This window comes from Oncorhynchus mykiss, chromosome 5 (genome assembly GCF_057628025.1).
Source record: "Oncorhynchus mykiss isolate SJ-2025 chromosome 5, ASM5762802v1, whole genome shotgun sequence".
Taxonomy (NCBI): Eukaryota; Metazoa; Chordata; class Actinopteri; order Salmoniformes; family Salmonidae; genus Oncorhynchus; species Oncorhynchus mykiss.
This window is the reverse complement of record NC_143026.1, coordinates 74,355,001-74,382,226: the sequence shown is the minus strand read 5'-3', so window position 1 is coordinate 74,382,226 and position 27,226 is coordinate 74,355,001. Positions and strand designations below refer to the sequence as shown.

The following is a 27,226-nucleotide window of genomic DNA, read 5'->3' as shown; positions in this document are numbered from 1 at the left end:
GTCAACTGGGATGACACTCACACACACACAAAGGCGTGCACATACACACACTCTCTCTTACCAATATCTTTCGTTCTAGTATTGTCAGATCATGTATGTTTGTTCACCAGCAGACCACAGCCAGCCATGCATCACCACGACACCACACTGCATGCAATGCACACACACACACACACACACACACACACACACACACACACACACACACACACACACACACACACACAAACACACAACACTGCATGCAACCAGCGCCTAGCACAGAGCAAACCCCACCCAAACCCACTCCTATCCACATACACAGTGACTCCGACCAGCACCACCACAAAGCCACACCACAGAGTATCCACAGGACACACCATAGCACCAAGGGGGACACAAAAGGGGGACAGGCACATACAGCTGGACTCACTGGGTGTCTCTTGGGGACGTCATATACCCCCTCCTTCTGTTGGCTGGTCGGAACCTGGACAACCAACCAATCACCACAAAGCCCACCAACCACACGTTAGCTTTTGTTACCATGACAACCTTCATTTTTAATGTACCAGAAAGTACCAATTGTAGTAAATACCAAAGCAATACAAGACTATAAAATAAATCCTTACAGCCAAATATATAGAGACTAAAGCCTGGACATTATTGTCCCTTATAGCTTGCATCTGAGGGTGTGTGTGCGCGTGTGTATGCGCATGTGCGTACGTGCATTCGTGCGAGAGATAGAGAGAGTTAATGAGTGATGTAATCTGCATTCAAATATATGAGTTGAGGCTTCATTTAGAGTATCAGTCTGATATGTATGAACAGCTCTCTCTCTCTCCCAGCTAAGTCCCCCACTTCTCCCTCTCCAATAAAGTGGATCAATGTGGTCTTACCACAGAGAGAGACATGTAATAAACTGGTCTGTCTGTCTGTCTGTCTGTGGCTTTGTCTCAAATGACACCACATTCATCATGTAGTGCACTACTCTTGGCCACTACTCTTGGCCACTACTCTTGGCCACTACTCTTGGCCACTACTCTTGGCCACTACTCTTGGCAACTACTCTGTGGACTTTTGAGACAGACAGACAGATTGATACAGGACAATGTCTCTATATGTTTTATTTGTGTTTTGTTCTATTGACTGATGATTGATTGTCCCTGAAGTGTAAGACTATCAAACTAATCCACCTGACTGATCTGCTGTGGAAACGTTAATGAAAACGTGATGGGACAAAAACGTCTTTCTGTCATAACAGTCTGACTACCACAGATAACTACTACCGCCTGAGTACTCTCTCCATCTCTCCTCCCTCCATCTCTCCTCCGTCTTTCCTAATCCCTCGCTCTCCTCTTCTCGTTCTCTTGTTTATTTCCTCTCTCATCCTTCTTCATCTCTCCATCTCTCTGGTTGTTTATTTCCAGAGGCAGACATCTTTATTCATCTGTTGGTTCCTCTGTTGCACGATTCTAACACGTCTTCTTGCGCGCGCGTGTGTGCGCGCGCGCGTGTGTGTGTGTGTTAGAGCATGCTCTATTTTCATTCTATTACTTTGAAAGATCAAGCAAGGGCCTGGTGATTAATCTCTCTTTCCCACTCCCTCCTTCATCTCCTCAGAAAAAGATGGAGGAAGGGGAAGGAGGAGGGGTGCCTTACTCATGCATGTGTGTTAATTTTTCTCTCAGGTTTCAGTGGTGTGTCTGTCAATAGTGAAGCTGTAAGTGAGGGGTCGTTCCACCTCAAAAACAAAAAAGAGGATTTTGACACCCATCATCTTAGATTGTTCTGAAATGTGTTGTTGTTGTTAAAAACAGATAGCATTCCTGCAACATTATTTTGTTGAAATAAAATTTGATCTCTGAGAAATTAAGGTAATTTGATTGCACCCAAATTGGCCATTTAAATATATACGATTAATATAATATTTAATAAATATAGTACCTAACATCCGATTTGGACCAAACTTTTTTCTAACAATGAGTTAAACAAGGAATCTAAAGAAATGGTCAAAAGCCACTCACAGACATACCACGGCAATTCCACCACAACAACGAATATATAGTATCAGTTCTCTGTCTTAGTAGTATGGAGCTACTCAATGTTAGAGTTTTTTTGGGCCCAAATTGGATGACAGGTACTATATGTATTGAATATTATATCAATCCTATAAATTGAAAGGGCCAATTTGGGTGCAATCAAATTACCTTAATTTCTCAGAGATCTAATTAAATTTCAACAAAAGAACATTGCAGGAATGCCAATGTTATCTTTTTCTAACTACGAAAAAACCATTTCAGAACAATCTGAGATGGCTTGTTGAAATGGCTAGTTGAAATGACATGGAATGACCCTGAGGGTATTCTCAAATCATCTCTATCCCATTGGAACCCTGCTCCTATCACTCACACAACTCCACCAATCCGATCCAAGCAGAGAGGAGAGGCTTGTACCTGATAAATGCTCTCTTCTGATTGGTCGCGGATGGGCTCGTGTCCCGCCTCAAACACAATGTACTACAACACAGGCAGCAGGGAGAGGAGAGGAGGAATAAAGAGAAAAATAGGAAATAGGAATAGAAGAAAAAGGACAGGCTGAGAATATGGTGCAAAGATGTGATTGGTCAGACAGAATCATCTGTAAGTCTCGCCCGCAAGCAATCCCAGAAAACTTCACACACACCTCCATTCATCTGAAAATAATCCTGGGACTCCCCCACAACTCCCCACAGACACAGATAAACAGGCACCGAGATTGAAATAAGCATTAAAAAGAAACTGACTGACTGGATAGACAGCATAGAGAAGCATTCTGATTAGTGTTTAGAAGTTACCTGGTAGACAGGATCCTCCAAATCTTCCTCCAGAATAGTCTGAAGACATAGGGATGGATGGAGAGGGGGAGAAAGGAGAGAGGGAAGAAGATCAGTGCAGTTGACGATAGAGGCAGCAGCACCAACAATAATCAGATAGTAAACATTGTGTGTATTGTGTGTGTACCTGGTACACAGCCTGTTCACACTGTTTGTCCTTCTGGGCTTTCTTCTCCATCTCCTCTCTCTGTTTGATCTGATAGATGAGCTGGAATAGGTCCCGAAGGTCCAGGATCACTGGCTCTGCCTGAGAGGGGGAGAGGAAGTAGAACACTTATATACAGTTGAAGTCAGAAGTTTACATACACTTAGGTTGGAGTCATTGAAACTAATTTTTCAACCACTCCACAAATTTCTTGTTAACAAACTATAGTTTTGGGATGTTGGTTAGGACATCTACTTTGTGCATGAAACAAGTAATTTTTCCAACAATTGTTTACAGACAGATTATTTCACTTAGAATTCACTGTATCACAATTCCAGTGGGTCAGAAGTTTACATACACTAAGTTGACTGTGCCTTTAAACAGCTTGGACAATTCCAGAAAATTATGTCATGACTTTAGAAGCTTCTGACAGGCTAGTTGACATAATTTGAGTTAATTGGAGGTGTACCTGTGGGTGTATTTCAAGGCCTACCTTCAATTTCAAATCAAAAGAAATCAGCCAAGACCTCAGATTTTCTTTTTAGACCTCCACAAGTCTGGTTCATATTTAGGAGCAATTTCTAAACACCTGAAGGTACCATGTTCATCTGTACAAACAATCATACCGCTCAGGAAGGAGACGCGTTCTGTCTCCTAGATGTGAAAGTACTTCGGTGCGAAAAGTGCAAATCAATCCCAGAACAACAGAAAAGGACCTTGTGAAGATCCTGGAGGAAACAGGTACAAAAGTATCTATATCTACAGTAAAACGAGTCCTATATCGACATAATCTGAAAGGCCGCTCAGAAAGGAAGAAGCCACTGCTCCAAAACCGCCATAAAAAAGCCAGACTACAGTTTGCAACTGCACATGGGGACAAAGATCCTACTTTATGGAGAAATGTCCTCTGGTCTGATGAAACAAAAATAGAACTGTTTGGCCATAATGACCATTGTTATGTTTGGAGGAAAAAGGGGGAGGCTTGCAATACGAAGAACACCATCCCAACCGTGAAGCACGGAGGTGGCAGCATCATGTTGTGCGGGTGCTTTGCTGCAGGAGGGACTGGTGCACTTCACAAAATAGATGGCATCATGAGGGAGGACAATTATGTGGATATATTGAAGCAACATCTCAAGACATCAGTCAGGAAGTTAAAGCTTGGTCGTAAAATGGGTCTTCCAAATGGACAATGACCCCAAGCATATTTCCAAAGTTGTGGCAAAATGGCTTCAGGACGACAAAGTCAAGGTATTGGAGTGGCCATCACAAACCCTGACCTCAATCCTGCCGAAAATGTGTGAGCAGAACTGGAAAAGCGTGTGCGAGCAAGGAGGCCTACAAACCTGACAGTTACACCAGCTCTGTCAGGAGGAATGGGCCAAAATTCATGAAACTTATTTTTGAAGCTTGTGGAAGGCTACCCAAAATGTTTGACCCAAGTTAAACAATTTAAAGGCAATGCTACCAAATACGAATTGAATGTATGTCAACTTTTGACCCACTGGGAATGGGATTAAAGAAATAAAAGCTGAACTAAATCATTCCCTCTACTATTATTCTGACATTTCACATTCTTAAAATAAAGTGGTGATCCTAACTGACCTAAAACAGGGAATTTTTACTAGGATTAAATGTCAAGAATTGTGGAAACTGAGTTTAAATGTATTTGGCTAAGGTGTATGTAAACTTCCAACGGTATCTCTGTGGTTAACAAAACACACACGCAAGCCCGCACATATACATGAGCACACACACGAATGCACAAACACATCAACTCACATCCACAGTGCAATACAGCATTTACTGTCGATGTGGGGTTTTAAGGGGTGAGACTGGGGAACAATGAAATATAGAACATATTTAATATTTGATTAAGGCCTAACAGGGAGTTAACAGACAGTGTTTGGAGAACTACATGGACATCCCCAGTTTAGTGTTGGGTTCCTACTTCCTACCACATCTGAACTCTGACCCAGTCTTATTTAAATCATATAGTGTGTCTGACCTCTCCCTCCTCTCATTCAGACCAACTCTCATCCCTTTCTCTTCGCTGTCTTTCATAATTTATTTCTTTCCTCTCTCTGTCAGTTTCACCTCTCTCTCTCTCTCTCTCTCTCTCTCTCTCTCTCTCTCTCTCTCTCTCTCTCTCTCTCTCTCTCTCTCTCTCTCTCTCTCTCTCTCTCTCTCTCTCTCTCTCTCTCTCTCTCTCTCTCTCTCTCTCTCTCTCTCTCTCTCTCTCTCTCTCTCTCTCTCTCTCTCTCTCTCTCTCTCTCTCTCTCTCTCTCTCTCTCTCTCTCTCTCTCTCTCTCTCTCTCTCTCTCTCTCTCTCTCTCTATATATATATATATATATATATATAAAATGAGGAATGAACAGAGGGACAGATCTGTCTTGTCATCTCTGTATTCTCAGAAAACACTGCAGGTACTGAACTCTTGGCAACCTCAGAGGAATACATGGCAGCTTGCTGGGTTGTGTGTGTCAAAGGGCTCCAGGTCAGTTCCTGGGAGGATGAATGGGTTGATAGAGACAGTGACACACACTCACACTCATCAATATGGCATCAGAGAGCAGAGAGACGGCCTCAGATGAAACAGAGACAAAACACAAGACACACAGACACAAATAATGTCAGTTAAACCAGAAGTAAAATCCAGAGTAATTTGGTCAGCTGTGTGACTTCTGGGCCTATACGTGTCTGAAAATTGAAAGCTCCGGTGGATTACGAAGCCTAAACCCTTGCAAAAGAAAACTCTCAGCCAAAGCTGCCCCCCCTCCCCTTCCGATCCGTGTGGACACATGTCCAAAGTACCAGAAGTGAAGCAGTTTAAGCACAGCCTTCCCCCAATCCTGTTATGTCCATATTAGGGATGTGCATACAATTGCACATGAATTCACATTGAAGATGGTCTATATTGTCCCTCCCATAGAGAGAGAGAGATAAAAGATTATGCTTTTCCCGACAGTGGTCATAGAGCTCGAGGCTCCGTGTGGGAGCCGAGGACATTTCTAGACTAATCAATGGAAGATGGAATAAGAATGACAGAACTAAAAGTTAAATATTAAGGACAGGCTTCTACAATAAGAGCCCACAGGTAGGCTGCTACAGTGCATAGTAATCTGAATGTACTTGTTGTTATTTACTGTAAGGGGAGAAAGCGCACAGTTAAAGTTATATAGTCTCAATTAGCTTAGCTAATGTTAGCTCGCTAGCGCATCAGATGATAAACTGAAAACCACGTACCACCGCAAAACTGAAAGCATGTACCAACCCATTTAATCATGGCAAGGTGACCGGAAACATGGCCGAATACAAACAGTGTCCTTATTCCCTCCGTAAGTCAATCAAACAAGCAAAGCGTCAGTATAGAGACAAAGTGGAGTCGCAATTCAACGGCTCAAACACAAGACATATGTGGCAGGGTCTACAGACAATCACCGATTACAAAAAGAAAACAAGTCCTGATTTGCTTCCAGACAAATCAAACAACTTCTTTGCGCACTTTGAGGACAATACAAAGACTGTGGGCTCTCCTTCTCCGTGGACATGAGTAAAACATTTAAAAGTGTTAACCCTTGCAAGGCTGCCGGCCTTGATGGCATCCCTAGCCCCGACCTCAGAGCATGCGCAGACCAGCTGGCTGGTGTGTTTACGGACATATTCAATCCATACCTATCCCAGTCTGCTGTCTCCACATGCTTCAAGATAGCTTTATTGGGAACAGCAACAATGGTGGCTAAGGTAACTGAACTAAATGACTATCGCCCCGTAGCACTCACTTCTGTCATCATGAAGTGCTTTGAGAGACTAGTCAAGGATCATATCACCTCCACCCTACCTGTCACCCTAGACCCACTTCAATTTGCTTACCGCCCAAATAGGTCCACAGACGATGCAATCGCCATCACACTACACACTGCCCTATCCCATCTGGACAAGAGGAATACCTATGTAAGAATGCTGTTCATTGACTATAGCCCAGCATCCAACACCATAGTACCCTCCAACCTCACCATTAAGCTTGAGGCCCTGGGTCTGAACCCCGCTCTGTGCAATTGGGTCCTGGACTTGCTGACGGGCCGCCGCCAAGTGGTGAAGGTAGGAAACAACATCTACACTTCATTGATCCTCAACGCAGGGGCCCCACAAGGGTGTGTGCTCAGCCCCCTCCTGTACCCATGTACCCATGTTTACCCATGACTGTGTGGCCATGCATGCCTCTATCTCATCAAGTTTGCAGACGACACTACAGTAGAAGGCTTGATTACCAACAATGACGAGACTGCCGACAGGGAAGAGGTGAGGGCCATCGGAGTGTCGTGTCTGGAAAATAACCCCCCACTCAGGGTCAGCAGAACAAAAGATATGATCGTGTATATACAAAAATAATAAAAATGGGTACATAAACCCGTCGTGCAACAACACATAACTAGCACAAACATACAATCAAACAATCTCCGACAAGGACATGAGGGGAAACAGAGGGTTAAATACACAACATGTAATTGATGGGATTGGAACCAGGTGTGAAGGAAGACAAGACAAAAGCAATGGAAAAGGAAAAATGGATCAGTGATGACTAGAAAGTTGGTGACGTTGCCTGCCAAACACAAGCCCGAACAAGGAGAGGGAACGACTTTGGCGGAAGTCGTGATAGTACACCCCCCCCCCCCCCCCCCCCCCTGGCAATAAGACCTCAAAAGCCTACCCACATCCTGGTTAACTCTCTCCACCTGCCCGTTACTCTCGGGGTGAAAACTGGAGGTAAGGATGAGCGAGACCACCAGACGTTCCATGAACGCCCTCCAGACCCTTGACGTGAATCGGGGACCCCGATCAGACACTATATCCTTAGGCACCCCGTAGTGCCGGAAGACGTGTGTAAACAGGGCCTCCGCAGTTTGTAGGGCCGTAGGGAGACCGGGAAAAGACGACAGGACTTAGAAAAATGATCCACAACGACCAGGATCGCGGTGTTTCCCTGTGAAGGTGGAAGATCGGTTAGGTAATCCACCGATAGGTGCGACCATGGCCGTTGTGGAACGAGTAAGGGTTGTAACTTACCTCTGGGCAGGTGTCTAGGAGCCTTGCACTGGGTGCACACAGAGCAGGAGGAAACAAACTCTCACGTCCTTAGCTAAAGTGGGCCACCAGTACTTCCCACTAAGACAGCGCACCGTCCGTCCGATCCTAAGATGACCAGAGGAGGGTGACTGGTGGGCCCAATAGATCAGCCGGTCGCGGACAGCAGGCGGAACATACAGACGCCCAGCTGGACACTGAGGGAGAGCGGGCTCTGCCCGCTCAATGTCCACGTCCAGCTCCCACACTTCCGGCGCCACCAAGCAAGAGGCGGGGAGTATGGGAGTGGGATCCATGGGCCTCTCCTTTGTGTCATACAGCCGGGACAATGCATCTGCCTTAACGTTCTGGGAGCCCACATAATGGGTGAAAAACATGGCCCACCTTGCCTGGCAAGGGTTCAGTCTCCTCGCCGCCCGGATGTACTCCAGATTGCGGTGGTCAGTCCAGATGAGAAAAGGGTGTCTAGCCCCCTCAAGCCAATGTATCCACGCCTTCAGGGCCTTGATGACAGCCAACAACTCCCGGTCCCCCACGTCATAGTTTCGCTCTGCCGGGCAGAGCATCTTCGTGAAGAAAGCACAAGGGCGGAGCTTCGGTGGCGTACCCGAGCGCTGAGAGAGCACAGCTCCTATCCCAGCCTCGGACGCGTCCACCTCCACTATGAATGCTAAAGAGGGATCCGGATGAGCCAGCACGGGAACCGAGGTAAACAAAGCCCTCAGGTAACTGAAAGCCCTGTCCGCCTCAGCTGTCCACTGCAAGCGCACTGGACCCCCCTTCAGCAGTGAAGTATTGGGAACCACTACCTGACCAAAACCCTGGATAAACCTCCGGTAGTAGTTGGCAAATTCTAAGAATCGCTGCACCTCCTTTACCGTGGTGGGAGTCGGCCAATTACGCACGGCTGCAATGCGGTCACTCTCCATCTCCACCCCTGACGTGGAAACGCGATACCCTAGGAAGGAGACAGATTGTTGGAAGAACAGGCATTTCTCAGCCTTGGCCCCTCCCTGCTCCCCTCATCACTCACACAGCACGGCCCCTCCCTGCTCCCCTCATCACTCACACAGCACGGCCCCTCCCTGCTCCCCTCATCACTCACACAGCACGGCCCCTCCTTGCTCCCCTCATCACTCACACCGCACGGCCCCTCCCTGCTCCCCTCATCACTCACACCGCACGGCTCCTCCCTACTCCCCTCATCACTCACACCGCACGGCTCTTCCCTGCTCCCCTCATCACTCACACCGCACGGCTCCTCCCTGCTCCCCTCATCACTCACACCGCACGGCCCCTCCCTGCTCCCCTCATCACTCACACCGCACGGCTCCTCCCTGCTCCCCTCATCACTCACACAGCACGGCCCCTCCTTGCGCCCCTCATCACTCACACCGCACGGCCCCTCCCTGCTCCCCTCATCACGGCCCCTCCCTGCTCCCCTCATCACACACACCGCACGGCTCCTCCCTGCTCCCCTCATCACTCATACCGCACGGCCCCTCCCTGCTCCCCTCATCACTCACACAGCACGGCCCCTCCCTGCTTTCTCATCACTCATACAGCACGGCCCCTCCCTGCTCCCCTCATCACTCACACCGCACGGCCCCTCCCTGCTCCCCTCATCACTCACACCGCACGGCCCCTCCCTGCTCTCTCATCACTCACACAGCACGGCTCCTCCCGGCTCCCCTCATCACTCATACAGCACGGCTCCTCCCTGCTCCCCTCATCACTCATACAGCACGGCTCCTCCCTGCTCCCCTCATCACTCACACAGCACGGCCCCTCCCTGCTCGCTCCCCTCATCACTCATACAGCACGGCCCCTCCCTGCTCCCCTCATCACTCACACAGCACGGTCCCTCCCTGCTCCCCTCATCACTCATACAGAACGGCCCCTCCCTGCTCCCATCATCACTCACACCGCACTGCCCCTTCCTGCTACCCTCATCACTCACACAGAACGGCCCCTCCCTGCTCCCCTCATCACTCAAACAGCACGGCCCCTCCCTGCTCCCCTCATCACTCACACCGCACGGCTCCTCCCTGCTCTCTCATCACTCACACCGCACGGCCCCTCCCTGCTCCCCTCATCACTCACACCGCACGGCTCCTCCCTGCTCCCCTCATCACTCACACCGCACGTCTCCTCCCTGCTCCCCTCATCACTCACACCGCACGGCCCCTCCCTGCTCCCCTCATCACTCACACCGCACGGCTCCTCCCTGCTCCCCTCATCACTCATACCGCACGGCCCCTCCCTGCTCCCCTCATCACTCACACAGCACGGTCCCTCCCTGCTCCCCTCATCACTCATACAGAACGGCCCCTCCCTGCTCCCATCATCACTCACACCGCACTGCCCCTTCCTGCTACCCTCATCACTCACACAGAACGGCCCCTCCCTGCTCCCCTCATCACTCAAACAGCACGGCCCCTCCCTGCTCCCCTCATCACTCACACCGCACGGCTCCTCCCTGCTCTCTCATCACTCACACCGCACGGCCCCTCCCTGCTCCCCTCATCACTCACACCGCACGGCTCCTCCCTGCTCCCCTCATCACTCACACCGCACGTCTCCTCCCTGCTCCCCTCACCACTCACACCGCACGGCCCCTCCCTGCTCCCCTCATCACTCACACCGCACGGCTCCTCCCTGCTCCCCTCATCACTCATACCGCACGGCCCCTCCCTGCTCCCCTCATCACTCACACCGCACGGCCCCTCCCTGCTCCCCTCATCACTCACACCGCACGGCTCCTCCCTGCTCCCCTCATCACTCATACCGCACGGCCCCTCCCTGCTCCCCTCATCACTCACACAGCACGGCCCCTCCCTGCTTTCTCATCACTCATACAGCACGGCCCCTCCCTGCTCCCCTCATCACTCACACCGCACGGCCCCTCCCTGCTCCCCTCATCACTCACACCGCACGGCTCCTCCCTGCTCCCCTCATCACTCACACCGCACGTCTCCTCCCTGCTCCCCTCATCACCCACACCGCACGGCCCCTCCCAGCTCCCCTCATCACTCACACCGCACGGCCCCTCCCTGCTCCCCTCATCACTCACACCGCACGGCTCCTCCCTGCTCCCCTCATCACTCACACCGCACGGCTCCTCCCTGCTCCCCTCATCACTCACACCGCACGGCCCCTCCCTGCTCCCCTCATCACTCACACAGCACGGCCCCTCCCTGCTCCCCTCATCACTCATACAGCACGGCTCCTCCCTGCTCCCCTCATCACGGTTTATAGATGGCATAGCCTAATACAGAAACATGTCAGTTCTATATATTCCTCTATAAATTCCTCTATATATTCCTCTGTTGCACTGAAATGACATGCATGATTGTTGTTGATGTTCAGATGAAGGGATTAAATAGTATAATGTGCACCACGTGACGCTCAACTTAAACTGCAGTGTGTAGCTACTGTGTAGCCTACTGTAGCTACTGTGTAGCCTACTGTAGCTGCTGGAAAAGGAATTCAAAGCCTATACTTTATCACTCAGGACATGATAACTTTCCAGTGTGCTACTATTTTTGCCATTTAATGTTGTTAATAAAACAAAATCAGACAACCCATAGTATAATAGTTTACCTATTTACCTAGTCATTTACATTCAGTGGTGACTCGTCATTCAGGGCAGGTGTGGCAGAGCCAAGCCTGTTTTAAGCCCTACCTGTTGAGCTAAAAAAATATGTTTCTGTGGTGGAGGGGCAGCCAGTGAAAAGCAGAGGGTAGGCTTTGGGAATTTTCTCTAGTTGCGCCATGATTGGCTCAGTGTTCTGTCACTCATGGATACACTACGTCACCGAAGAATCTTCAGGGAGAGCTAGGCAGTTCAAGCCCCCTTGGGTGCTGCCATAGATTTAAATTAGAAGTGCCCATCCAAAAAGGCTCAAGGTCCTTGGCCACAGGTAAAATGACATCAAATCACATTATATCTACTGTAGCATTGATTGGACTGATCATGTCAAAGTCATACCTTCAAAATCTTAGCTACAAATGTACTGTAGACAAGCAGTCATCATCATGAATCACGTTAACAATCTACTGGCAAATCCTTTTCAATTCTTGTCATACGAAGAGAAATGATAGATAGAATGTCTCGGTGATCATCGGCCATTGGACATTACACAAGTCGGGAATCGCAAATTCCACAATGAGGAAGGAATCAATGGCTCAGTGGCTTACTGCGATGCAAAGTAATCACTATTTTGCTTCCCCTGCCTGCTATTCGGTGGAGAGGGTGTGTGGTCCAAGTCTGGGTTTAAGGATTTAAAACATCTGTCTGAAAGGGTCTCTTTTACAAGCATAATAGGATTAACATTCACAATCAACACCATGGGCCAGAAATGGTTGAATCCATTGTCCGTGCTGTCAATCCAGCATGACTTCTGCCGGGTTCAAAACAACTGGGAAATCACAGATTTTGGTGCATTCAAGACAACTGGGAATGAGCTCCGACTGGGAAAATACACTTTGAACGCTCATACAATTCGGAATTCCAAGTCGGGAACTCGGTCGGGTCTTTTCCTAGAGCTCCGACTTTCTGACCTGAAGATCACTGACATCATGATTTTACCTGTTTTTTTTTTCTCCAAAGTTCCAAGTTGTCTTGAAAGCCCCATGAATCAAAACCAAAAATAGGCCTTTCTCTTGTATGCTGCTGCATAAATGATGTAATAAGCCAGGGATATATGTATACTGTAGCTTAGAAAGTAATACTAAGTGTATGTTGTGAAGTAAGCTGTTAGTAGCCCATGCGTCTCACCCTAAGAATTTGGTCCTTCTCCCCCTCAGAACATAGCCTGCAGTTCTGACTTGGTGGTGCACATGTAGCCTATAGCCAGTTTTAGAGAAATGTCATCATCGAATATTCTAAAAGCTTTCATTGTCTGCTTATATGCCCCCATTATTTATCCTACGTTTCTGACTTGGTGTACAAGGAGAATACTGTAAGAACGGCCCATGTTCTGAATTCTGTCGCTATCCATTTCAAAAGTGCTGAACAAAAAGGCATATTGTCCATCTGAGTTCACTCATCAATGTCTTAATTACAGCTTAACTCTTATCCGCTCATCGTTCCCTTATGCCATAGTTTGTACATCTTAATTGATATATTGTTTCTATAGGTCTCTGTCATTAGTAGGCAATGTTTAGGCAATGTTGGAATGATGCATATCTATGTTTTGCTTACTTTGTGTATTATAATTAGCTCATGTGCTTTTCCTCACGATGAAGGGATACTATAATATTGTTGTGTCTGTAACCATGTTGCCAGTGAAAGTTCAGTAATAGACCCATGTAATTCCAGTTGATATTGCGAGGGTTGTGTATGTCGTTATAGGCCTATATTCTATAAAAGTGGATGCTCGTGATTGTATTTTCATTCCTTTTTGACCACATAAACCTAATGAAATACTTCAACTGGTAGGCTAAAGTTAGGAGGGGGTGGTCTTGGTGAGAACGTGCTGTGGGATTATATAAAATACTCTTTGAAGTGGTAGGGTTCCAGATGTTTTCAGAAGATTGGCAGAGACCGCCAGGACAGAGAAGAGCTTGGACTGGGGTGAGCGGGAGCTGCCCTCCTGTAGCGGTGGGAGGACCAAGAGACCAGAGGTGGCAGAACGGAGTGCTCGGGTTGGGGTGTAGGGTTTGAGCAGAGCCTGAAGGTAGGGAGGGGCAGTTCCTCTTGCTGCTCCGTAGGTAAGTACCATGGTCTTGTAGTGGATGTGAGCTTCTACTGGAAGCCAGTGGAGTGTGAGGAAGGAGCGGGGTGACATGGGAGGAGCAGGGTGACATGGGAGAAGCAGGGTGACATGGGAGAAGCAGGGTGACATGGGAGAAGCGGGGTCTGGCATGCAGAGATGCGTGTCACCACCTGAGTGTCAGGAAGGGGCGAAGGCGTAAAAAGTAGTTGAGTGTCATCCACATAGCAATGATAGGAGAGACCATGTGATGGAGCCCAGGGACTTGTGTACAGAGACAAGAGGAGAGGAACTAGAACCGAGTGCTGGGGGACACCAGTCGTGAGAGTACGTGGCACAGACACAGAGATTTAGGATAGAGATTTAGCTTTGGCAGTGCAGAGAGCCTCCGTGACACAAAGATGAACAGTCTTGGTTGAGTGACCCGACTTGAAGCCTGACTGTTTAGGGTCAAGAAGATGGTTCTGAGAGAGATAGCGAGGAAGTTGGTCAGAGACAGCACATTCAAGTGTTTTGGAAAGAAAAGAAAGAAGGGATACCGGTCTGTAGGTTTTGACGACAGAGGAATCGAGTGTTGGCTTCTTGAGGAGGGGAGCGACTTGGGCCATTTTGAAGTCCAGGAGGACGCATCTCCAGAGATGGTCTGGAGAAGGGATGGGTCGAGTGGGCAGGTTGTAGGGTGGCCAGACCTCACTAGTCACAAGATTCCCTCTGCAGAGAGAGGGGAGAAAGTGATCAAGGCGTAGGGGAGTGGGACCAGTGGACTTAATAGGCTGAGTGAATGAGGAGGGGGTGGAGGATTAAGGACAGAGGAGAAGGTGGAAAAGAGTTTCCTAGGGTTAGAGGCAGAAGCTTGAAATGTAGAATGATCGAAAGTGGCTTTAGCAGCAGATAGACAGGCAGAGAAGGTAGAGGGTAGGGAGTCGAAGGATGATTTATTTTTTATTTTATTTCATTTTATTTAACCAGGTAGGCCAGTTGAGTTCATTTACAACTGCGACCTGTCCAAGATAAAGCCAAGCAGCACGACAAAAACAACAACACAGAGTTAAACAATATAAAAATCTATTTACAGTGTGTGGAAATGTGGAAATGTATTAAGATTAGAGAGGTAAGGCAATAAATAGGCCATAGTGGCGAAATAATAACAATTTAGCATTAACACTAGAGTGATAGATGTACAGATGATGATGTGCAAGTAGAGATACTGGGGTGCAAAAGAGCAAAAATAAATAACAATATGGGGATGAGGTAGTTGGGTGGGCTATTTACAGATGGGCTGTGTACAGGTGCAGTGATCGGTAAGCTGCTCTGACAGCTGCTGCTTAAAGTTAGTGAGGGAGATATGTCTCCAGCTTCAGTGATTTTTGCAATTCGTTCCAGTCATTGGCAGCAGAGAACTGGAAGGAAAGACGGCCAAAGTAGGAGTTGGCTTTGGGGAAATGTACCTGCTGGAGCACATGCTACGGGTGAGTGTTGCTATGGTGATCAGTGAGCTGAGATAAGGAGGGAGCTTTACCGAGCAAAGACTTATAGATGACCTGGAGCCAGTGGGTTTGGCAGCGAATTTGAAGTGAGGGCCAGCCAACGAGAGCATACAGGTCGCAGTGGTGGGTAGTATATGGAGCTTTGGTGACAAAATGGATTGCACCGTGATAGACTACATCCAATGTGGTCTTATTCTCCATGAACTTTACAGTGTCCCAAGACTTTTGGGAATTTGTGCAACAGGATGCAAATTTCTGTTTGAAAAAGCTATCCTTTGCTTTCCTAACTGACTGAGTATATTGGTTCCTAACTTCCCTGAAAAGTTGCATATTGCGGAGGCTATTCGATGCTAATGCAGAATGCCACGGATGTTTTTGTGCTGGTCAAGGGCAGTCAAGTCCGGAGTGAACCAAGGGCTATATATGTCCTTAGTTCTACATTTTTTGAATGGGGCATGCTTATTTAAGATGTTGAGGAAATAACTTTTAAAGGATATCCAGGCATGCTCTACTGACGGGATGAGGACAATGTCCTTCCAAGATACCTGGGCCAGGTCGATTAGAAAGGCCTGCTCACTGAAGTGTTTTAGGGAACGTTTGACAGTGATGGGGGTGGTCGTTTGACAGCGGACCTATTACGGACGCAGGCAATGAGGCAGTGATCGCTGAGATCCTGGTTGAAGACAGCAGAGGTGTATTTAGATGGCAGGTTGGTCAGGATGATATCTATGAGGGTGCCCGTGTTAACGGATTTAGGGTACCTGGTAGGTTCCTTGATTTGTGTGAGATTGAGGGCATCTAGCTTAGATTGTAGGACGGCCGGGGTGTTAAGCATATCCCAGTTTAGGTCACCTAACAGTACGAACTCTGAAGATAAATGGGGGCAATCAATTCACATATGGTGTCCAGGGCACAGCTGGGGGCTGTGGGGGGGAGGGGGGTCTATAACAAGCGAGAGACTTATTTCTGGAAAGGTGGATTTTTAAAAGTAGAAGCTCAAACTGTTTGAGCACAGTCCTGGATAGCATGACAGAACTCTGCAGGCTAGCTCTGCAGTAGATTGCAACTCCGCCCACTTTGGCAGTTCTATCTTGGCCGAAAATGTTGTAGTTGGAGATGGACATTTCTGAATTTTTGGTGGCATCAGGGTTGGCGGAGTGTGCTAAAGCAGTGAATAAACTTAGGGAGGAGGCTTCTAATGTTAACATGCATGAAACCAAGGCTTTAACGGTTACAGAAGTCATAAGTCCTACAAAAGTTTAGTATTCCAAAATATTTGCTCAGCTGGCCGCTGCCCTGTTCTGAAAGCTCGCAATGAGTAACTCAGCCATGGAGCAGGAGGGGAAGGCCGGCCGGGAGAAAGTGCGAGTCACAGGATGCAGAAAAGGAGGAGAGTAGGGTTGGAGAGGCAGAATGGAGACGGAGATTACGATGGCACATGACCATCTGGGTAGGTGCCGAGTGGCTAGAGTTGGAGGAAAGGGAGACAGAAAAGGAAACAAAGTAGTCACAGTAATCAGAGACCAGGAGGGGAGGGGGGTGGTGCAATGAGACTAGTAGGTGAACAGCCTCTAGTAAAGATGAGGTCAAGCGTATTGCCTGCCTTGTGAGTGGGAGGGGACTGGGAAAGGGTGAGGTTAAAAGAGGCAAGGAGGGGAATGAGAGAGTTGGAAAGAATTGAATCAAAGGCAGACATAGGGAAGTGGAAGTCACCAAGTACGAAGAGTGGTGAGCCATCGTCAGGCAATGAGCTTGTCAAGGTGCCAAACTCATTGAGGAACTCTCTGGTGGATGATAGATGTCAACAACGTTAAAAACTCTACGGGATCGGTGTACACTCCTCATACTGTACATGTACCTTTAACTTCTAGTATAGCAAGTATTTTAAATTAGAACCCAACACTGTCAAGTGGATGGATTATATTGGCAAAGGAGAAATGCTCACTAACAATGACGTAAACAAATATGTGCCTAAAATTAGAGAGAAATAAGCTTTTTGTGCATATGGAACATTTCTGGGATCTTTTATTTCAGCTCATGAAAAATCGGCCAAACACTTTACATGTGTTTATATACAGTATATATACATATTTTTAAAATATATTTTATTCAAGTTTTACAAAATGTACATCAACACATCCACCCGACCCACCTAGTCCCTTCCCTACCTCTCCACCCTACCTCAGTCCATCCACCTTGATTCCCTCCCAACCACCCACCCCCAATCCCCACCCACCCTGATCACCCCATATAGCCAACCCATCCCACACCCTCCCTCAATTCAGTCCTAGAAGATTCTACAGAGAATTCACAACAAATAAACAAGAATACAGGGGGGGGGGGGGGTGTAAACGTAGATAAATAATACAAACAAAAATACAGATTCAAAATACAAAAACATAAATAAATAAATGATCAGTTTAGACAAACTTGCTTGGACTGGATAGCATTATATTGATGACTGTACCTATTATGTAATGACTACTGGAAATACCTACTGGGAAACCTGAAAGCATCTCATCAGAGGGGAGCCTCTGCAAGCCATTAATGTATGATATAAATGGTTGCCATTTTCTAACAAAAGTATCATTGGAACCCCTAAGAGAATACTTAATAGTCTCAAGCTTTCGGAAGAACATTACATCGTTAAACCATTGAGAGGTAGAGGGGGGCGGAGAAGACTTCCACGGGAGAATAATTCCACGTCAAGCTAATAAGGATGTAAAGGCAACAATATCAGCATGTTTGGGGTCCAAGGAGAACAAGTCTTCTGGAATACCAAAAACCGCTATTAAGGGACAACACTGTAGGTTAATTTCAAGCATCTCAGATAAAGTTTTAAAAATAGAATCCAAGTTATTTTGTAGTTTAGAGCATTGAATGAACATGTGACTAAGGTCACATGGTGAGACATGACCTCTATCACACTCATCATTTACATTTGGATATATATATCAGACTATCTGGATTTGGAAAAATGCACCCTATGTAAAATATTAAATTGTATGAGACCAAGACAAGCACAAGATGTAGTGGAGTGTACTCTATCAATCGCCTCATCCCACCACTCTTGTGTAAATTCAACACCCATTTCCCATTCACAAGCAGATTTAGTTTTGTTGTTGGAGTGTTTGTCCAATGACAAAATTCACAGATAGATCTGAGAAATGACTGCTTTCTGTCGAGGTAACATAGTCAATATGCCATCCCAGGGTTGGCAAGGGGGTGGAGCAGGGAAGCCAGAAAATTGGGAGGAGAGACAATGCCTAATTTGAAGGTAACGGAAAAAGTGAGATGGAAGCAAAGAGTATTTAGAGGCCAGGTTGGGAAAACTAGAAAAAACTATATTTACATATAAAGTCTTGGAAGGACTTAATACCTTTCCTTGTCCAGTTAGAGAAAGCATTATCTATTAGAGAAGTGTGGAAAAAAGCAATTATTATCAATAGGACCCATAGTAGATGCAGCTGAGAATTTAAAATGTCTTCAAAACTGGTACCAAATCTTAAGTGTTGACAGCACTAGAGGATTGCGAGTATGGCGAGAGGGGATTGTTGGGAGAGAAGAGCAGAGTAAAGCAGGAAGACAATAAGAAATATAGGAATGTGCCTCTATGTGGCACAATGGGGTATCTGGAGCATGCAACCAGAGTAGAAATTTCTGAAAGTTGGTTACCCAGAAATAGTATCAAAAGTTGGGTTGTGCCAGCCCTCCACTAAATATGCACCTCTAAAGTAAATATCTACTGACTCTGGGTACCTTTCCTCCCCAGATAAATGTGGTAACAGCCTGACTGATTGACTTAAAAAAAAACACTTTGGAAAAAACAATGGGCTAGATTGAAATAGATAAAGGAATTTGGGTAAACTGTTCATTTTTACAGCATTAATACTTCCATTAAGTGATAGTGGTAAGCTACCCCATCTCTGAAAATCAGTTTTCATTTGTGCAAGGGGAGCAAAGTTTGCAGAAAAAAGAGCATGTAATGAACAAGTTACGTTCAACTCCAAGGTATTTGAAACCAGAGCGGCTAAGCTGAAAGGGCAAGCCTGTCAGCTGGAGCTGTAGCGCTCAAAAGGGCAAGTCTGTCTGCTGGGTTGATTGGGAAGCACTCACTTTTCTGGAGATTCAGCTTGTAACCCGAGAAGGTGCCAAAGTTCTCCAGAATAAAAAGGATAGAAGGTAAACAGGTTACAGGGTTATTTACGTAGAGTAACAAATAATCTGCATATAATGATAACCTTTGTTCAACTCCTTTACACATTGGAAAGAGGAGGATGCCCGTAAAGCTACTGAAAGGGGCTCAATTAGCGACAGCAAATAATAAAGGGGACAGTGGGCAGCCTTGGCGTGTCCCACATTCCAGGACAAAATAATCAGAACGGGTGTCATTGGTACAGACACTGGCCTGGGGAGATGTATACAAGAGATGGATCCATGAGCTAAATTCGTCCCCAAATCCAAATTTTTTAAGAACAGCAAATAGGTTCTCCCACTCAATTCTGTCGAATACCTTCTCTGCGTCTAGGGAGATTACCACCTCAGGGAAGTTGGAGAATTGTTTACAATAAATCATGTTAAACAGCGTCACGAATGTTAAAAAATTAATATCTGTCCTTTATAAAGCCGGTTTGTTCCTGTGATATGAGTCCTGGTAAGACTACTTCCAGACGCCTCGCTATCACCTTCACCAGCACCTTTACATCCACATTAAGGAGACTTAGGGGCCTAAATGAAGAACAGGAAGTGGGGTCTTTCCCCTTCTTAAGGAGAGTGCTATTGAAGCCTGTGTTAGGTGTAAAATATACAATATAAAATATAAAAAGAAAACCTTCCTATCCTAACGTGGAGAGGCTCCATAGCCCCAGTCGTGAAATACACTTGAAAAGGCATTCACAAAACGGTGAAGAAGGTCAACAGAAAAACAAAATACAAAAACGAAAGAGGCCGAGTGTCTGTACACATACGAATGTATGTGCGTATAAAGTGGTGAAAAGTCCTTCAGTAAGTATCTAGACAAAAATAAAGAAAAAACTGAGGAAAGCTCTGCAAAAGCCTGGAAATGTAGCCATGCATTAGTCATCTAGCCAAATAAAAAGGACCCCCCAAATGTGTAGCGTAAATGACAACCATACAAGACAGTATCAGTAATTTTTAATGGCAACAGGGAGAAAGTAAAGTAAAGTCAAAAATATCTTCAACTTAGAGGCTAGGCTATGCATGCTACCTGGCAAACGAGTAGGTCATAGATCCAAGATAAGATAAGTGACTGTCGAACCAATGCTGGGCGTCCTCGTGGGAGTCGAATTGTAGCTTCCCCCCGGTATGTTCAATGTGCAGACGAGCAGGGAAGCAGAGTGAGAAATTCACTTTCTTCGCATGAAGTTTGCGTTTCACATCGAAGAACTTAGCTCTTTTCTTGGTGACATTAAAGCTGAGGTCAGGAAAGATGAACACCTTGCGTCTGCAGAAGTGTACTGGTCTCTGCCCTGCCTCTGGAGGATGTGCTCCTTGTCACCGTAGTAGTGAAAATGGATAATAAACACTCTAGGCTTGGAGTTGTCGTCTCCACCCACTGGGGAGGGGCCAATGCAGTGGACTCTATCCAGCGTCGGGGTGATTGAACGATGGCCAGACCTAGCACATCAGCAAAGAATTCTGACATGAACTTAACCGAGTCCCCTCCTTCACGTTTCTCTGCTATACCAACAACACGAAGATTGCAACGGCAAGAACGGAATTCTGGGTCATCGGTCTTGTCGATCAGCTTTTATTTTTCGGAGCTCAGATGGGCGACCGTTTTCTCAAGTTACTATGCGGTCACTGTAGTCACACAGGTCATGTTCAAAGCCGTCAATTCGGTGGCCTTGTTCATCCGCAGTGGCTCGGACACCATCTAGGATGGCATCATTCTGCATGATCTGGTTGATGTTCAGTTTTGATATTTTCCAAGCATGGTAAGGAGTACGGAAGTAGCTCATCCGTGTCCAATTTGTCAGGATGGTGGCACAGTGGGCCCACAACTTGAACCCCGGCAATGCTGCTTGCAGCTTTAATTCTTGTTGTTGTAAACAGGGGCAGTGGCATTTTAAAAGGGCAATGACATACTTTGTAATAGGAACCCCCAAAAAATGTTTTTGTTTCGTTTTTTTTCCTTAACGTTAATGATCCCAATTTAATTTAAATGTTTTATTGTTTAAACCCCTATTCCATATTACCAGTGAAGAAAACCCAAAGACCAAAACTACTGCAGTTCATTATTTCACGCATCCCATTCCGACCAGGCAGATTCTATGTCTACACGCAGAACCTGCCCACAGGAATTTAAGACACAGACAACAACAAAATAGTGAGAATATAGACTCTATCGCTATTCTCTATGCACACACACACACACACATGCCACAGCAGCAGGGCAGACAGCTGATTCAAGGGTCATTATCTAAATGTTAACAGGACAATGTTCCCCGTGGCTAGCAGAGGGCAATAGGGATCATGGACATACACACACATTCACAAATTGTGTGGTACTCACTGACTGAGCGGTCTTGATAGCTACGAAGCGGTGGTTTCCCTCCTTCCCACAGACGTAGCCAAAGGCTCGGTGGTCCGTGATGTCTTTAGCGATGTACGAGATCTCATGGACAGCATGGTGGTGCTGGAGGACCTGAGAGAGACAGAAACACAAAGTTATCACAGACAGAACCATTGATCTAGAGATGAATAGATGAAAGAGGAGAGGATGATCTGGCAGTAGTTCTGTTCAGAGCCCAGGCAGCCCTCAGCAGGAAGTGGCCAGACGGAGGGATACAGTCCCACTACTCCCTGTGAGCCTCCGTGTTGTGTCTCTGTGCCAGGCAGGAGGGGGGGATTAGACCTCTTCCACACACACACACACTCCCTCCCGCCTGCTACATTTAACAGTCTTTAGTTCCCCTACTCCCTCCAGTTTAGCCAGAGTGGTTTGTGCCAGGGAGGGATGGCTGTGCCCATGGCAGATGGCATTGGTTGTCCCAGTGAACCAGAGCTGGGACTGTGCGTCTGTACGCGTGTTGCGTGTGCGTGCATGTGTGTGTGACAGTGTATGTATGTGACAATGAGAGTCGCGTCTCTGCAGGCAGTCGAGTCGATCACTACATTTTCTCCCTGGATGTGACACTACAGACAGAGGCAATCTCAGAAAATAGCATGGAGCCCAAATCTGTGCATCTGTCAACCCTACACAGTGCTCTGACAGAGCTGACAGTACTACAGAGCACACAGCAGCAGCTACAGTGGTACGAGAGGAGACAGTAACTCTGTGTGACTGATGTGTCCTATATTTATTAACTAGGCTGATGATTATCATTTCTCCCATTGACTGACCTGACAATAATAAGAGCCCCCCCCCCCCCCCCCCTCCCCTCCAGCAGCAGGAGAGGCCCTGTGATCCCATGCAAGTACGCATGAAAGCACACACACACATCCCATGCCTGTAGATTGGACTGGAACCCAGATGTCTTGTACTAAGCTGGGGCTGGAGAGGGGATGACATACACACACTTTTTATTTTTCTGTTAAAGGCCTCGCCCTCTCTCCACCCCTCCTGGGTGTTCCATTCATCCGTGACAGAAAGAGAGAACACGAGCGTCCGCCCTCTGTGGGGACAGAGGAGAGATTGTTCCTTCGCGCCTCTCTTCAATCTCAGACAGCTTCTCCCTCCATGACCTTCCCTCCTCCATGAGAGAGGTCATCCATCCATTCATCCAACCACCAATCCAGCTCATCTATCCATAGGGAGGGAGGAAGGGATGGGGATGTAAGCAATATGGTTGCAGTGTGGGATGTTGAAAGGCAAGGCCACACACACACAAACACCTCTAGTGGCAGCCTGGCACATAAGAGGCACCACAAACAAAGCCTCCAGTAACCAGACACAAAGATACACACAGAGGAAGACAGACTCCAACGCTATTCTCTGCCAATCAGACGATAAAGCAGGTCTGTATTCTGATCTACTGAGGTAGTTTCAATTAGGTCCACCTGATTTCCTCTGGGGCTCCTTAGAGCAGCCTCATTAACAGGTCCACCTGTCCCCCTGGAGCAATATCTTACACACTCACACACACACACACACACACACACACAGAAACTTACCTCAGACTTCTCATCAAAGATCTTGATCCCTCCAAAGGAGACAGTTAGAAACACCTTCTGTTTGTGGTCTCCTTTCGACCGCCCTGCTGCTGCTATACCCTACAGAACAGACACAAAGAGACAGGATATAGAAACACCTTCTGTTTGTGGTCTCCTTTCGACCGCCCTGCTGCTGCTATACCCTACAGAATACACACACGACAGGGTTATAGACACATATACACACATTACTGACTTTAGATGGAGAAGAGCAGGGAAGTACTTCCGGCGCCGAGAGAGATGGCCGCCTCGCTTCGCGTTCCATATTACTGCATGGTCGGAACTAGAAGAACAAGCATTTCGCTACACTCACATTAACATCTGCTAACCATGTGTATGTGACAAATAAGATTTGAGTTGGAAGAGGAGGACAGATTGGTGGTGACTGTCTGTGTGTGTGTGTGTGTGTGTGTGTGTGTGGATGGATTTTCTGTCTGGATGAGCAAATTGGGAAACAGGTTGATCAATGGACCATCTACCTCCGCTCTTTACCCCTGTCCTCATCCTTCTCATTCGCCCATCAACCCTTGCCACTGTCTCCTTTCTCAGCACCCCTCATTTTTCACCCCATCCTGCTCTTGCACAATTACCCAGCATGTAATGGAGATAAGAGCCAAAATCCTCCTCCTCACTGCTTCTCTCGCCCATCTTCATCCTCCCCTTCCCCCTCATTCCCTGGCCTCAGGGTCAAACACATACACCCACAGTCACCTTGAGCTTCATCATGGAGTCTTGACAGAGTTTGTCTCCGCGTGCAGCGGTGACCTCGTCCAGACCGATAAGTTTAGCCTTGTAGCGAACGCCATCCCCCTTAAACCGCCTGATCAACCCGGCCTCGCTCCGATCCTGCCCTGAGAGAGACAGAGACACACAGGGTCAGTACAGTACACACACCTCTCAGTATGATCCAGCTGGAAAGAGAGTATCAGTACACAGTCAAGAACAAGAAAGCCACACAGTATTCTGCTGTCATTTGATTGGCAAATGGCTTCAGTATTCCTCTCATTCTCAAATAACAGACACAAACACACTGCTAGGTCCCCAATTCAACCTCTCTTTCTCCCATTCTCTCCCTCTCTCCCCATTCTCTCTCTTCCTCCCCATTCTATTGAATGATGGCATGACATTTTGTTCTTATCTCCTCTCTCTGTGTTTCCCCTCTCTCCACATGCTCTTTATTATCTCTGTGTGTGTATTGAATGTGTGTATGTGTGTGTGTTGTCCTTGCTCCTTTCTCTATGTTATCTTCTGTGTTGAGTAGAGTACTCCTCTCAGACAATAGAGAGGGAGAGAGGAGGAGAGTGAGAGAAAGATCCTCAGGGCATGAGTGTTTAGACTGATCTCTCTTTCAGCTGACTCTGGACCTTTACCCTCTCTCCATCACCCTGAGATTAGAAGCACCACCCACATACGACAGGCAGGCAGGACGCATTGGGACCAGGTGTTTAGGGGTTCAGTGTCTTGCTGAAGAGAACAACGGCAGTAAGTAGAGGTACTGATGACAGAACAGTTACAGTTGCTCTGTAACCTCTAAGCTACCTGACACCCATAGCCGTATTTCATCTTGTTTCTTCAGCCACTATGACTGGCTGTCACTTACAGACCAACAGAACATACAGCGCCGTGAAAAAGTATTTTTCTAATTTTCTCTACTTTTGCATTTTGTTTTATTACTGAATGTTATCAAATCTTCAACCAAAATCTAATATTAAATAAAGGGGACCTGATTGGACAAATAACACAATTTAATACTTATTTCATTTATTTCATAAATAAAGTGATGCAACACCCAATATCGCCGTGTGAAAAAGTAATTGCACAAATCACTCAATAACTGGTTGTGCCACCTTTAGCTGCAATGACTCTAACCAAACACTTCCTGTAGTTGTTGATCAGTCTCTCCCGTCGCTGTGGAGGAATTTTGGTCCACTCTTCCATTCAGAACTGCTGTAACTAAGCGACATTTGTGGGTTTTCAAGCATGAACTGCTTCGTTTCAAGTCCTGCCACAACATGTCAATTGAGATTAGGTCTGGACATTGACTAAAACATTCCAAAACTTCAAATTTGTTGTTTTTTAGCCATTTTCATGTAGACTTGATTGTGTGTTTTGGAACATTGTCTTGCTGCGTGACCCAGCTGCGTTTCAGCTTCAGCTCACAGACAGATGGCCTGACATTCTCCTATAGAATTCTCTGATACAGAGCAGAATTCATGCTTCCTTCTATTAAGGCAAGTCGTCCAGGTCCTGAGGCAGCAAAGCATCCCCAAACCATCACACTACCACCACCATACTTGACAGGTTGGTATGAGGTTCTGACTGTGGAATGCAGTTATTGGTTTTCACCAGGTATAATGGGACCCATGTCATCCAAAAAGTTAGAATTTTGAATCATCTGTCCATAGGACATTCTTCCAAGAGTCTTGATGATCATCCAGCTGCTTCCAGGTGCTTTTTTGGCATTATTCCTGCTGAAAACCAAGCACTGCATTCCACAGTCAGAACCTCAGGTTCCCTTTATCTAATATTAGGTTTTGGTTGAAGATCTGATCATATTCAGTATCAGGGGTGGGAGGTAGCCTAGTGGTTAGAGCGTTGGTGTAATGCTTGTCGTCTGAGGAAGGAGAGGAGGATCAAGGTGCAGCGTGGTAAGTGTTCATATTATTTAATGAAATATGCAACACTAGACAAAACAACAAACCCGACAAACAAACAGTCCTGAAAGGTGAAACAACAACACTAAACAGGAAACAACCTCCCACAAAACACAATGGAAAACAGGCTACCTAAATATGGTTCTCAATCAGGGACAACGATTGACAGCTGCCTCTGATTGACAACCATACCAGGCCAAACACAGAAATAGAAAATCATAGACAAACTAACATAGACAACCCACCCAACTCACGCCCTGACCCTACTAAAACAAAAGACAAAACAAAGGAACTAAGGTCAGAACGTGACAGTTGGACTAGTAACCGAAAGGTTGCAAGATCGAATCCCGAGCTGACAAGGTCAAAATCTGTCGTTCTACCCCTGAACAACCCACGCTTCCTACGCTGTCATTGAAAATAAGAATTTGTTCTTAACTGACTTGCCTAGTAAAATAAATATGCGAAAATCAGAAAAATCTGACAAATATTTTTCTCGACACTGTATAGGCGTGCTCACACACACGACACCCTCACCTTCCATTAGAATGTCTCTCCGGCATGTGAGCGACATGAAATGCCAAGAGAGGTAGACAGAGAGAGTGTGAGAGAACGGGAGAGGTAGATGTGTATAGCTCTAGGGTTAGTTTTCTTGCTGAGTGGTTTATATTATTACCATGCTCCATCACAGCCTTTCCTGTCACAGCTGAATTAATCCAGTTAGAGTGTGTGTGAGTGTTTGTGTGCATGCATGTGTGGTGTAATTAAATGTCTGCTAAGGCTGTGACCTGCTGTGCCTAACACAACTAATGAAAGAATCCTCCATTACATCTGTCACACAGAGAGAGAGGGGGGGTGAGAGAGATAGAAAGATGGAGAAAGAGAGCGGGATGAGGAAGAGAGGGTGAGAGAGGGGGAGAGTTGTGAGAGAGAAGGGGTTTGAGAGAGGAAAGAGAGTTAGAGATGAGAGAGAGAGATAAGTATTGGAGAAGAGAGAGAAAGGACATGAAAAGAACAACCCAACCCAATACGACAAAGACGTCTAATATGAATAGGAAAAATGAGACTGCCTAGGCTTCACAGTAACTCAGCAGGCTGACAGTGTTGTTTAAAC

General features: G+C 46.6%; 1 protein-coding gene across 4 annotated transcripts in view; it reads right to left on the bottom strand.

Annotated features, from left to right (window-relative positions):
• Positions 1-27,226, bottom strand: part of LOC110524511 (disabled homolog 1) — a 96,116-nt gene that overhangs the window by 19,371 nt on the left and 49,519 nt on the right. For 2 of the 4 annotated variants that reach the window (XM_036978313.2, XM_036978315.2), the window contains exons 3-9: positions 24,173-24,312; positions 23,423-23,521; positions 21,822-21,953; positions 2,979-3,098; positions 2,813-2,851; positions 2,433-2,495; positions 413-466 (exon numbers count right to left, since the gene is read on the bottom strand). In XM_036978313.2, the coding sequence (XP_036834208.1) occupies positions 413-466; positions 2,433-2,495; positions 2,813-2,851; positions 2,979-3,098; positions 21,822-21,953; positions 23,423-23,521; positions 24,173-24,312 (647 nt within the window). The remainder of the gene's footprint in view (positions 1-412; positions 467-2,432; positions 2,496-2,812; positions 2,852-2,978; positions 3,099-21,821; positions 21,954-23,422; positions 23,522-24,172; positions 24,313-27,226) is intronic. The other 2 variants (XM_036978317.2, XM_090235880.1) reach the window with 1 other exon arrangement.